This window comes from Arachis duranensis, chromosome 6 (genome assembly GCF_000817695.3).
Source record: "Arachis duranensis cultivar V14167 chromosome 6, aradu.V14167.gnm2.J7QH, whole genome shotgun sequence".
NCBI classification, from domain to species: domain Eukaryota; kingdom Viridiplantae; phylum Streptophyta; class Magnoliopsida; order Fabales; family Fabaceae; genus Arachis; species Arachis duranensis.
This window is the reverse complement of record NC_029777.3, coordinates 5,347,646-5,358,981: the sequence shown is the minus strand read 5'-3', so window position 1 is coordinate 5,358,981 and position 11,336 is coordinate 5,347,646. Positions and strand designations below refer to the sequence as shown.

At 32.2% G+C, this 11,336-nt stretch overlaps 2 protein-coding genes across 5 annotated transcripts; both read right to left on the bottom strand.

Moving 5' to 3' along the window:
- Positions 1-382: 382 nt before the first annotated feature.
- On the bottom strand, positions 383-3,150 carry LOC107492169 (calmodulin-binding protein 60 B). Of its 4 annotated transcripts, none has more exons than XM_016113162.2 (8): positions 2,844-3,150; positions 2,688-2,754; positions 2,450-2,547; positions 1,778-2,271; positions 1,543-1,703; positions 1,247-1,468; positions 1,005-1,125; positions 383-934 (listed from the first exon to the last, which is right to left on the bottom strand). In XM_016113162.2, exons 1-8 carry the CDS (start codon positions 2,942-2,944, stop codon positions 558-560), a joined length of 1,641 nt encoding a protein of 546 aa, XP_015968648.1. In that variant the 5' UTR covers positions 2,945-3,150; the 3' UTR covers positions 383-557. The 4 variants fall into 4 exon arrangements, with proteins under 4 accessions (XP_015968648.1, XP_052107331.1, XP_052107332.1 ...); XM_052251371.1 differs by having other exon boundaries at positions 1,778-2,253; XM_052251372.1 differs by lacking the exon at positions 2,688-2,754.
- Positions 3,151-4,952: 1,802 nt separating this feature from the next.
- On the bottom strand, positions 4,953-7,544 carry LOC107492167 (calmodulin-binding protein 60 B). Its single transcript, XM_016113160.3, has 8 exons — positions 7,528-7,544; positions 7,253-7,351; positions 7,115-7,175; positions 6,976-7,025; positions 6,391-6,890; positions 6,146-6,306; positions 5,865-6,065; positions 4,953-5,766 (listed from the first exon to the last, which is right to left on the bottom strand). Coding segments are annotated over exons 1-8 (1,731 nt in total). The 5' UTR covers positions 7,530-7,544; the 3' UTR covers positions 4,953-5,109.
- Between the last annotated feature and the right edge of the window lie 3,792 nt (positions 7,545-11,336).

The following is an 11,336-nucleotide window of genomic DNA, read 5'->3' as shown; positions in this document are numbered from 1 at the left end:
TGATTTTGAGACCAGAAGTCCTCTATTGGCTCATACATACATCATTTTCTTCGCATTCAACTCGGATCTGTATTTCTACTTACTTAGATGAGTTGTGTTGTTTGTTGTTGGAATTGTAAGCCTAAGAAATAAGAAGGAGAACGAGAAGTGGCCATGAGACTATTAACGGACTTATCACTTGAACATAAATTAATGGCAGTACAGCTATTTCAATTGTTATCATTATTATTTTGTCTGTTTCGGTGCGGAGGAATGGTGGTGGGGAATCTTGTCTTCTACCATACCACGTGAGGCATTGCAAATAATAATACAATGTAGTTTAGACAACATTATTTCATTTTATTTTCTCCATTCAATTGTATATCTAAAATGCGAAGCAATATTGAATTGAACTTGGAACTAGATAGAATAATAAGTAGAACATTAATTACATTAACTGAGGGATGATTATTTACGTTACAGCTTGATACATACATACAGAATCCAACAAATAAAGAAATAAAGAAATTGAATAATGAATAACTGATCAATTTGAGATGAGTTTCTACTTTCTAGCATTACTGATAGGGAACAAGAAGCTTGGGCTTCCTTTTGGCGGCATAGAGAATGGTCCATTTAAGAACATTACGAATGACAGCAGTTCGGATTTTAGCCCACACAGTGTTGCACCCACCTTTGCTTGACCAATGCATATCAAAGACAGGGAATGAATCGTTGGATGATGTTGCCCCATAATCACCTGCAACATAGTAAAAGGGGTAAACTGGGTCCGAGTAATTTGGAAACGGATCAACCATGTTGATGTTGCTCCATCCGCTATCGCCAACGAACTCTTCCCGTCCCACCTGATGTTGACTGGAACACCCTACTTGCTCGTTAACACTCTGTGCGCCTGATGCTGTCGATGCCGATGCTTGAACCATTTGTGCTTGCCCTGCACATTCACATAATTATCAACAACATACATTAATTAATATTAATAGCTGTGTATATTTATGCAATACCTTGCTGATGAGAAACTGGGAAATCGAAGTTTTCCAGAGATTGACCCGCTGAACTTGCGCCAAATGGCTTCAAATCCTTCAAGTTCTTGTATGCTTGCCGCTTTACAGTTTCCACCCAACGCTGCCATTCACATGCACAAGTCTTTTCATCAAATTAGGCACTATATAATTATGATCTGATATTGAAACCGTGGCAAGTGTTCTCGTTCATACTCATATGAACAAGCCGCATAAATACAAACCTTGCCTTCCGAATTCAAAGACTCTAGGCTGCAAAAGTTTTGGCCATCAAATGAAATCGCCACAGGCTCATAGATGCAATTTAAGACAAGGGATGCTGCTATTGGTTGCTCTGCTGTTCCTGTGAAATATTGATAGATGTAGCGCTCATCATTATCTATGGCACAAGACTTGGCATGCTCAATAATCTTCTCCCATGACTTCCCCGGAATGTTGCCGGTTTTCTAATTCCACAAGCAGAAACGTCAGATTAGCATATACATGTACATATAAGATATAACAAATTGCAAATCTATACCTGTTTTAGTGAAGCTTGGTCAGTTGTGAGCAAGCGCAACAGATCCTTCACAGTTTTGATTCCATTGGAGGACAACTGCTTGCGGATCGGACCATTTTTCGCTATCTTATGCAGACAACTCACCTTGTCATCCAATGAAGGACGATCCGGTTTCTCATTTGCTGACATATATTACAAGTAAAAGATCAGAAGACACCAAATATGACATGAAAAAGAATAAAAAAGACTTACTCACCCACTCCTCGCTTATCCTTCACCCTTATACGCTCGCTTCTTGCTTCCTTGATGTCTGAATTCGATGACAGTACCTTAATTCCAAGCCGGAACTTGCCGCTTCTTGTCCAGCAAGAGTTATCAGTAAACTCAACATTCTTGAAGAAGCCAACTCCATTTTCCATGGTAATAACCGTGTCTCCCTTGAGTAATGGTCCTTTTCCTTCTCTTGGACTTTCTATGTTTTTATTGAATTCCTCAGCAGTCCAATCCTCACTTTCAAAATCAGCCTTCAGGACACACAGCTGGACCTTCAAGGAGGGACCATCTCCCTTTGTTACCTTGCTGTTCTGAATCGTGGCATCACACAACGCAACCTGGAGCGGGGAACTGTCCTCTGCTGTGATGTTGATCTGTGTGAAAATGGTTGCAGGCAACCCTTTCATCAGACATAACTGCAATGATCTGCCTCTACCAGCTGCTGGACTAATCTGCCCCCTCACCGATAATCCATCACTAAGTTTGAATCACAAAAATAATATTTTTAATTAAATCCAGCATTTTATTTTCTTATATTTTCTCATAACTAAATCCAGCATAAAGGATTTCACTTATCATAACTTTTATCTTAGTGATAAGCTCTTAATCCAACGAGATATATGTACACAAAAACATAGTTAAAATGGAAACATACCATGGGGAAGGTAGGTAACGCTGCAGTATAGGTGGAATCACCTGTTCTAACATACGTGGCATCACCTGTTCTAGCATAGGTGGCATCATCTCCTGTAACTGGTTTAAGAGAAAAAAGAACAATCAATAACACTTTTTTTTCCTTCCAAAAACTTAAGGTTAAGTTTCTCAACATGGAAATAAACAAACAACCAACCAACTCACTTCAGCTATAAACAGATAATAGATTAAATACTCACCACTTTCCGAATTACAGGTTCCAACATCAACGCCATGTTGGTGGAACCACTACCGGAAGCAGAAATACTAGTAAGCAAGGAAAAAGGGCAAAGACGTTAAGAGGTGTAAACTGTAAAGTGCATAAAAGAAAAGGTGAATCAAGAGAAGAGAGGTACCGAGTGTCTGGTAGTGCTGCTTTTCGTTTACAAAGAGGGAGCTGAAGGTCTCTCTCATCATTACCCTCATCGCTTGATGATCCTCTCTTGTTTGGTGCCATTCAATGATTCTTTCTAAACGCAAGTTCTGTGTGAAGAGCGTTTTTCTTGGTCAAAGTGATTCTCGCAAGTTCTACACTTGTAGTAGTAGACAATTTCACTCAACTAGTCTTGGTTTCAGAACTAGTTAGAACAAGAAAGATTCAAGCTCAAATCCAGAAACTCCAAATTGTGATAATCACGCAACATTACTTTCATTTTCACTTGCTTTTATATATGTGAATTGTGAATGTGGGAAGAGTCCTCATTTTCTCATCTATCTCTCCCGCGTCAACTCCTAAAGTCAAGAGATATAAAAAATAAAAGTAAAAATAAAAATAGTAATTGTAATGCAGATACACTATAAAATAGCTTACTAAAGCATTATACCATTTTTTATTCATATCAAAGAATTATTAAATGTTTCCATTAATGTATTATATGTATATAAGATTTCATGAACCTGCACCATCACTACACAGGATCATCACTTATTTTTATATTAATATTAGTAAAATCTCTGGAAATTTAATGATTTTGAAATACCGCGTTGGTACCTATGGAGGAGAATGCTTGATGGCCAAGTATCCAAAAGGATACAAATTTTGGCAGATTGAGAAAATTTTAGTTTGGTTATGTATATTTATTTTATTGGTGACGTGAATAAAAATAATTATTTTTACATAAATAACATGAATGATCGTCTTAAAAAATAAATATAATTAAATAATTGTATAAAAAATTTCAGTATATGAAAAATGAAAATTACTAATTGAACAAGTTATTTTTGTAACAAAATCTTTGTATTTTTCTTATGTCTCTCCTTCTTTTCTTTCTTTTTTACCAACTAAAATTTCTAGTTATCAAAACTATTGGGCCAACTTAATTGAATTTTATTACCAAAATAACTTGTCATATATCAAAATTAAACACTTTAATTAATAACTCAAAAAAGGAATGGTGATCTAATAGTGTGGGGAACAAAATTTCCATAACCCCGCGTAACTGAGCCATGCCGGTGTTCCTTTTGAAAGTTAAGGATAGAAATTGGAACCGGAGGCAAAGCTAATCACGTTTCTGTCTTTGTAAACATTTAATATCATAGAAAAATTTAGTCTTCTGAAACTTCTTGGAAAAGTGTTCTTGTTAATTACCAAGAATCTTCCTTTCTGTTTTGTGGCTAATCTATAATCGGCGAAGGTTTGTGATGCTTAAGAAAAGAAAAGAGAAACAATGTTTATCCTATTCTTTTAATATATATATGGAACAAAAATATAATCTTTACAAGATTAAAACTAGATATTAGATTATTATTATTAAGTCTCCCCTTTTTTTGTATGATTCAGGTTCATCCCAAACAAAGATTTGCAACTCTCTTTGAATTCAGTAAAGAGAGGATAGTAGTAAAATAAGATGGTGGGAGATTAACTAATACAATTGAGTTAAGCTTGTATTATGTATAAGTGATTGGAGTCACACAACTAAATATGTGCAATTACTTTAGTGTAGTAATTATCTTTTAATTAAATTGGACTCTGGTAAACTAGAGTATCCAAATGTTTGCACCTTCCTGTGACATGCCTTCTTTCTGCCATTTGGTTCACTAATCATACTCTTTCCATGGGAAGGAAGAGTAGGAAGATGGGAGGAAAATGCATGCTTCAAAGTTTAAAGGAATCAATGGCTGAGAGTTCTTAAAGTCAAGGTTCAAGAGTCTTAAGCTGCAGGTTTTTTTACAGCATATACTAACCCTGCACTGCCAGCTCCACTTCTTAAATTGAAGAGTAATGTTAGTTACTAACATGGAAAGTTCTATTTGTGGAGAGTAGTTAGAAACTTCTAGCAATTAATTAAGTTCTATAATCATTTGACTTGAATGGCAATAGAAGTAGAGCAAATAAGGCTTATTTTGAATAAGTAAAAAGCAAATCTAAAATTAATCTGTGTTCAATATTTACAGGAGTAGCAACAGAATGATTATTAAATTGACCATGGACAATCTTAATGTACAGGAGGACCACATCTTACAGGTCACTTCTCTGCTTTCTTTTTTTTTTTTTTTGGGTTATATATTCATTGCAGTTGAAGTTGAAGAAATTAAAGATTCAAGACTAAGACTAAGCATATCTAGGGAACTTATATCCTAGACATTTTTACACATATTCTACCTAGAAACCAAACTAGGAATCTAATACTTAAAGTCACAGTAATACAGCTCTGCATTCTTTCTGGCAGCTGCATATTTTTTAACTGATATGACCCATTTGATAGCATTCCCAATTTTAAACCACACTGCTTTAGTTTTCCCACTGTTTGATATATCCCCACTGGAATTCAGAAAAGTAGAATGACTTGTAAATTCTGCTTCATCAGAAGAACCAAATAAATAGCCATTTTGGTCCCCCCATTGTGCTGTGTAAGGTGAACAAGAACAATCATTTGTGAATTGAATCTCTGAACTGCAATTATCAGCTGAATAACCACCTTGCACAACTGGAATATGTGACAATCCATTAAGTTGCCAACTATTCCCTTCAGCGAACATTCCAGAGAAGAATTCACCTCCTGTATAACCGTTCTGCAGCATTTCACATGTTTCAGGCAGTGGATCTTCATAAACTTGGTAACTTGGCACTTCCTCATCAATAAATGAAGAAGAGGTGCAGGGTTGTGTAGAATCTAGCCATGTTTCTTCTTGACCTGCCATGACTTGGTCTGGAACATCAGATTGACCTGTTCTTGGACATGCCACTGGTGTGAAGCAGCTCAATGAAGAAGTGTCATCAACTGATTTCAAATTATTAACATTCTTGTATGCTTGCTGCTTCATGGTTTCCACCAAATTCTGCAAATGAAGGATTGACTTAATCATTTCTGCCCCAGAAAAAATGTTCTTTAAAATTATATGTAGCAGACAATTCAGAATAGAATCTAAATGCATACCTTCTCCTTTGGAGTGAGTGCATCAGGTGAACAATAATTTTGCCCGTCGAATACTCCTACAAGGATGTAGATGGAATTGAATAGCAGGACTAAAGGTTGTTGTGTCGCGCGATAGCTATAGAGCTTGTGATCATTTATCACACAAGTCTTGGCATGGTTCATAATTGCTGTCCATGACTTAATTGGAATGCTGCCACACTTCTGCACCTCAATGAAAAATTCATTAGTATTTTATGACATTCCATAGTCATAAGAAAATAAAAAGAAACAAGATTTATTACCACATATAATGAAGATGGGTCGGTTGTGTATAGCTGCAGGAGATCCTTAACAGTGTGAATTCCATGGGAAGAGAGCCGCTTGTGGATTTTTCCATCCTTTGCAATTTTCTCCAAACGCCATATATTATCATTCAAGTATGGAGGGTGGTGTTTCTTGTAAGCTACAACAAAAGACATCACAATATCACATGTCAGTTTGTGCACAATGATCACAGATGAAATAATTGTTCGGTTTTAAGACTCACATTCTCCGCGATTATCTTTGACGACGAAAGGTTCACTTGAACCTTCCTTTATGCTTGCTCCAGAGGAAGTTGGTTCAACAACTTTGGCTCCTAATCTGAACTTTCTGCTTCTCAACCATCTTGAATTATCAGTTAAGGTAAGTTTAGAGACAGAACCAATCCCATTCTTGAGAGTAATAAACCTATCTCCAGTTAACAATGGACCTTTACCATCCCTTTGGCGTAAGATACTGCCATTGAACTCCCCTTGAGTCCAATCCTCACTGCAATTCGAACCAAACTCGCCATCGAGGACACAAATCTCTATCCTGATGGAGGATAAGGGACCTTCACTGACTATAGTCTGAGATGTAACATCAAATAGAGCAATTTGAAGGGGTGATTCATCCTCTGCTATTATATTAGAGAGTGTGAAAATTGTATCAGGCAACTTGTTGATAAAACACAGCTGAAAAGGTTTGGCTCTAGATGTGCCTGCCAGATTATGATTCACGGTTCCTCTGCACCAAAACAGAATATTAAACTATATGTTAATAAATTTTAACAGTTAACACAATCTATTCATGTTTTATAGTCCAAACAAACCTTGGAGATAGGTGATGTTCCTGAATTATACGTTCCACCTCCTCTCGCACCTATTTGAGGAAATTAAAACAAGCTGTAAGAAAATTGAAAGCAAAGAAATGAGATAGAGAAAATAATGGATTCATTGATTTCTTAATACCACTCTTCGGAGGAAGGTTTCCACGTAGGAATTATGGCCATTGATCACATTTCTAAGGCCACTGCACAAACCAAATTTAGAGCTTAGTCACAGTGTCACACCCTTAATTACCAGAAATAAATAGTTGATGTTGAATACCTAATTGATGGTTGTTTTGTATGATCAGCGGTTCCCCATTTTGATTTCTGAATTGGAATTTTAGCACCATTTCCTTCTTCCTGCTCCTGGGGAAATTTCCTATTTGATACCATCCAAATTAAAATTGTAAATAAACAACAACAGAAATCAGAAAGATTCAGCCAAAGTGTAAGAGCTAAAAAAACAGGGGTAACTGGGTATATATAAGAATAAGAAACAAAAGGGGACATTGACCAACATGAATCTAGGAGCTAACGAAGATACGAGGAAGCTACATTTTCACGTCATGTGCAGTTCACCAGTACAACACGTTAATCCTGAAAAGTCAAGTGCATTTTTGCGCTCAAAATTCACAGAAAATACCACCTTAACAAGTGAAATTATCACTTGATTAATAAATAGTACTAGTTAGTCATACAAGGAATCCCAATTAATTAAATAAATAAACCTCATCAAGAGAAGTTGTTACCACTTACCACTCCTAGTAACTAACTAACTAACTAAACGCGTCTTTAATGGGAGAAAAAGATATAAAAATGAAAAAAGAGTAGTGGCGATTGTGATTTGTCGAGTTAAGAAGTAGAGTTAGAATAACAAGACAAGGACAATGATTGTTGTGGGCGATACCACTTGACATGGATATTCAAGAAAACATGCATACACTTTTTTGGTTTCTTTTTCTGTCTTTTCCCCCTATGGAAGCGGACACGCGTTTTCAAGTTCGTGGCGAACTACGAAAAATAACGCGTTAGAATTCTCAACATTCACCACTTATCACACAAAATAAAGTAAACGTTTTTGTTTCTAACATTTTATTATCCACGGTTTGGGTTCCTCACAAAATTTCTAACCATCTTCTATGAAACATAAATTGATCAAATAACATTCTGATTTTCCAAAATGCATTATGGCTTTAGTAATTGATTTTCCTATAAAATCTATTATATATTATTAATTTTACAATAAAAATATGACTCATGTTACTTTTTTATTACTATTGAAATTAAATCTTTTTTTTAAATTAGGAATTCTCTTATCATTCTTACTAATTTTATAACTAAAATATATCACATGTTATTCTATCATTGTAATTGAAATCAAATATTTTCTTATAAAATTAAGGAATTCTCTCCTCTACTAATTTTATAACCAATATTTGTCACATGTCACTCTCTCATTGTAATTGAAATCAAATATTTTCCTCCAAAATTAAAGAATTTTTCCCTCATCCTTACTAATTTTACAATCAAAATGTGTCACGTGTCACTCTCTCATTGCAATTGAAATCAAATTTTTTCTTCCAAAATATCTTCCCTCTTCCTTTCTCTTTCTCTCTCATTTCTTCAACCACATTATCTCTTTTATATATCATTATTAATGACTAATTATGAATTTGACAATCAAAATGTACAATATAATATTTTTTAATTGCATTAAAATTAAAATTGAAATATTGAAATTGAAATTGAAAGATACCTATATTATGTATCATATATTATTATCTAATTTAATAACCAAATATGTCACATAGCACTCTCTTATTAAATTGAGAGAAAATATTTTTCTCCAAAATTAATAAACTCCTTTTCTAAATTCTCTCATCTACCTTTCTCCATTTTTCTATTTCTCTCTACCATTTTCACTCTATATATAATTTATATTTTATATTAATAATTTGACAAATCAAAATATGTCATCCGATATTTTTTATTACAATTAAAATAAAATTTTTTCTTCCAAAATTAACAAACTCTCACTTTTATTTTTCATCTTCATCTTTATCTTTCTCTTTCTTTTCTCTCATTCTCTATTTCTTCTACTTTTCTGCTCTACAGAAAACAAAATAAACAAAGTAATATAATTCAAATAAAAAATATTATTAGTATTATATACATATTTTTTAAATTTTTTATTTAGTTTTAAATTTTCACCACTTATCTTTTTAATTTATATTTTTATTTCTCTTCTTTCCAATATTTATTACATATAATTTGGAGAGAATACTAATGTTATAATTAAAAGTTAGAATCAAAATTCAATTGTTTAAAAAAATTAATTTTGAGTTAATTTTATAACTATCAATATATTTTTTTATGCTAATATCTAATTATATTTTTATATACACGAGAGAAAAAATATTATTTTTAAATAACAAATATAAAAATTAATTATTTCTATTTGTGCAACACACTTAACACCTAATTAAATGAAAAGTATACACGTTAAATTATTTTAAATTTTTGAATAACAAATACTAAAATTAATTATTAATAAAAAATTAGACTTTTTTATATAAAAATAATAACTAAAAATGTTATTATTTGATTTTTTATTTACAGAAACTTTGGTTTTTTTAGATGAAGACTTTTGATTTGTCAACTTACAACTTTTTTCTTTATAAAAATAGTTTAATTCTATAAATTTTTTGTACCATACATAATTTATACTGTCTGGATAAAGTGAACTGTATATACGTAATTTTAAAAAATACTGATAAAAATACTAATAAATTTTACTAATTAAAAATCTACAAATATATTTAATAAAGTAACACGAACGGTAGAAGATACAATTCATACAAATATTGTACTTGGAGGATTTGCATCTCGTGGAATTTGCCAACATGGTGGTAAAATGAAAAAGTCAAAGAAATTGAACTTGAATAAATCTACGATGCAAAATTTGGTTGATAATGTCAGCGTTTAATTTTCGACTCTATATTCTAGAATAGAGCATAAAATTATAAAAATTTAATATTGAAGATCAGCCAGAAATATATGAATATATGATTATATATGTACAATTTCCATTGCCGAGTACCGTATCCCCAGCTAGCTCTAGATTTTCTCCCAAAACTAATTTCTTGGAAAATACTTTGCTGGAAGATTACAGCGTAACTTCCCAATATATTATAACATGCATGGACATGTGGTTTAGGATTATAAATAAAATGTTAAAAATGTTCATAGTCCAAACCGTCTAGTAGTCTTGTTTCCTCAAGAAAACTGTTATACGCAGTTCTTTATTAGTGTAGTTTTTACTTATGGTATTAGTATTACTAACAATTTTGACATCTTAAGCATTTCCTTCTTTGACACTTTTAGTAGGCATAGGCTATTCACCCGGAAGAATAATTTACTATCTTCTTTTGTAGTTAAAAGGAATTTATTATTGCTTTAGTTTTTTCACTTTTTTGTTCATTGATGTTTAATTTGTTGGGGTGCTACTTGTTATTTATGTTACGTTAGTTTAACCTAAATTTGGACACATTTATACGTTGAAGTATAGATAGCCGACTATGAGTGTAGTAAATTTGAGCCGATTTTTTAAATTTTTAAAAAAAATTAATTTTAAAAAATGTGCCCACTAGTATTTGTGCTGGACACCAGTTTCTGATAATTCTTTTAACTAATTTTAGATTTTTTTTTATGTTTTTAGATAGTTCTATTTTATAGATTTTAGATGATTTTTTAAATAGTTTTAGATATATTTTTTTATTTTCAAAAGTTATTATTCAATATTTTTAGATGTGTTTGTCTTGTTAAATTTTAAATTTTTTTAAAATGATTTTAAATTTCTTTAATTAGTAGTTTTTTTTTTTCTAGTTGGCTTCACCTACCCCTAGTTGGATACTGACAAAATTGTCATATATTATTATTCAGCAAGTTGTACGGAGATGAGGAAACAAATCAAAACAGCACCTTTAGTTACTTGTTACACTAACATCCACATCATTAATTAAGTTGCTAAAAATTTTGAAAATTTAATGATCAAACTGAGTACACTTGACATTTTTGTTGTATTTCATAATAATATTAAGAAAAAATTCCACTCCTCATATTAAAATAACACTCTTCTTCTCTCTATTTTATATATGTACATTCATTTTCCTTTTAACTTTTAAAAAACATCATCTTTAATCCATTTTAAATTTTTTGTGTTAATTAATGTTAACTTTATCCATTTTTTAAGAAAAAATAAATTATTTTTTAAAAAATACCCATTAACAAAAATTTTATTTTTTATCATTAAATTTTTTTATTAAAATACCCTTTAATAAATTATTCTTTTATTGATTAAATTA

Excerpts from the sequence above, each read along its gene's own strand:
- LOC107492167 (XM_016113160.3), bottom strand. Across the intron at positions 6,891-6,975 it reads GAACATCACCTATCTCCAAG|AGGAACCGTGAATCATAATC; the intron begins GTTTGTTTGGAC and ends GTTTTGGTGCAG. Across the intron at positions 5,767-5,864 it reads CACTCACTCCAAAGGAGAAG|AATTTGGTGGAAACCATGAA; the intron begins GTATGCATTTAG and ends CTTCATTTGCAG.
- LOC107492169 (XM_016113162.2), bottom strand. The coding sequence starts at position 2,944 with ATGGCACCAAACAAGAGAGGATCATCAAGCGATGAGGGTAATGATGAG. Across the intron at positions 1,704-1,777 it reads GAAGGATAAGCGAGGAGTGG|CAAATGAGAAACCGGATCGT; the intron begins GTGAGTAAGTCT and ends AATATATGTCAG. Across the intron at positions 1,126-1,246 it reads CTTTGAATTCGGAAGGCAAG|CGTTGGGTGGAAACTGTAAA; the intron begins GTTTGTATTTAT and ends TGTGAATGGCAG.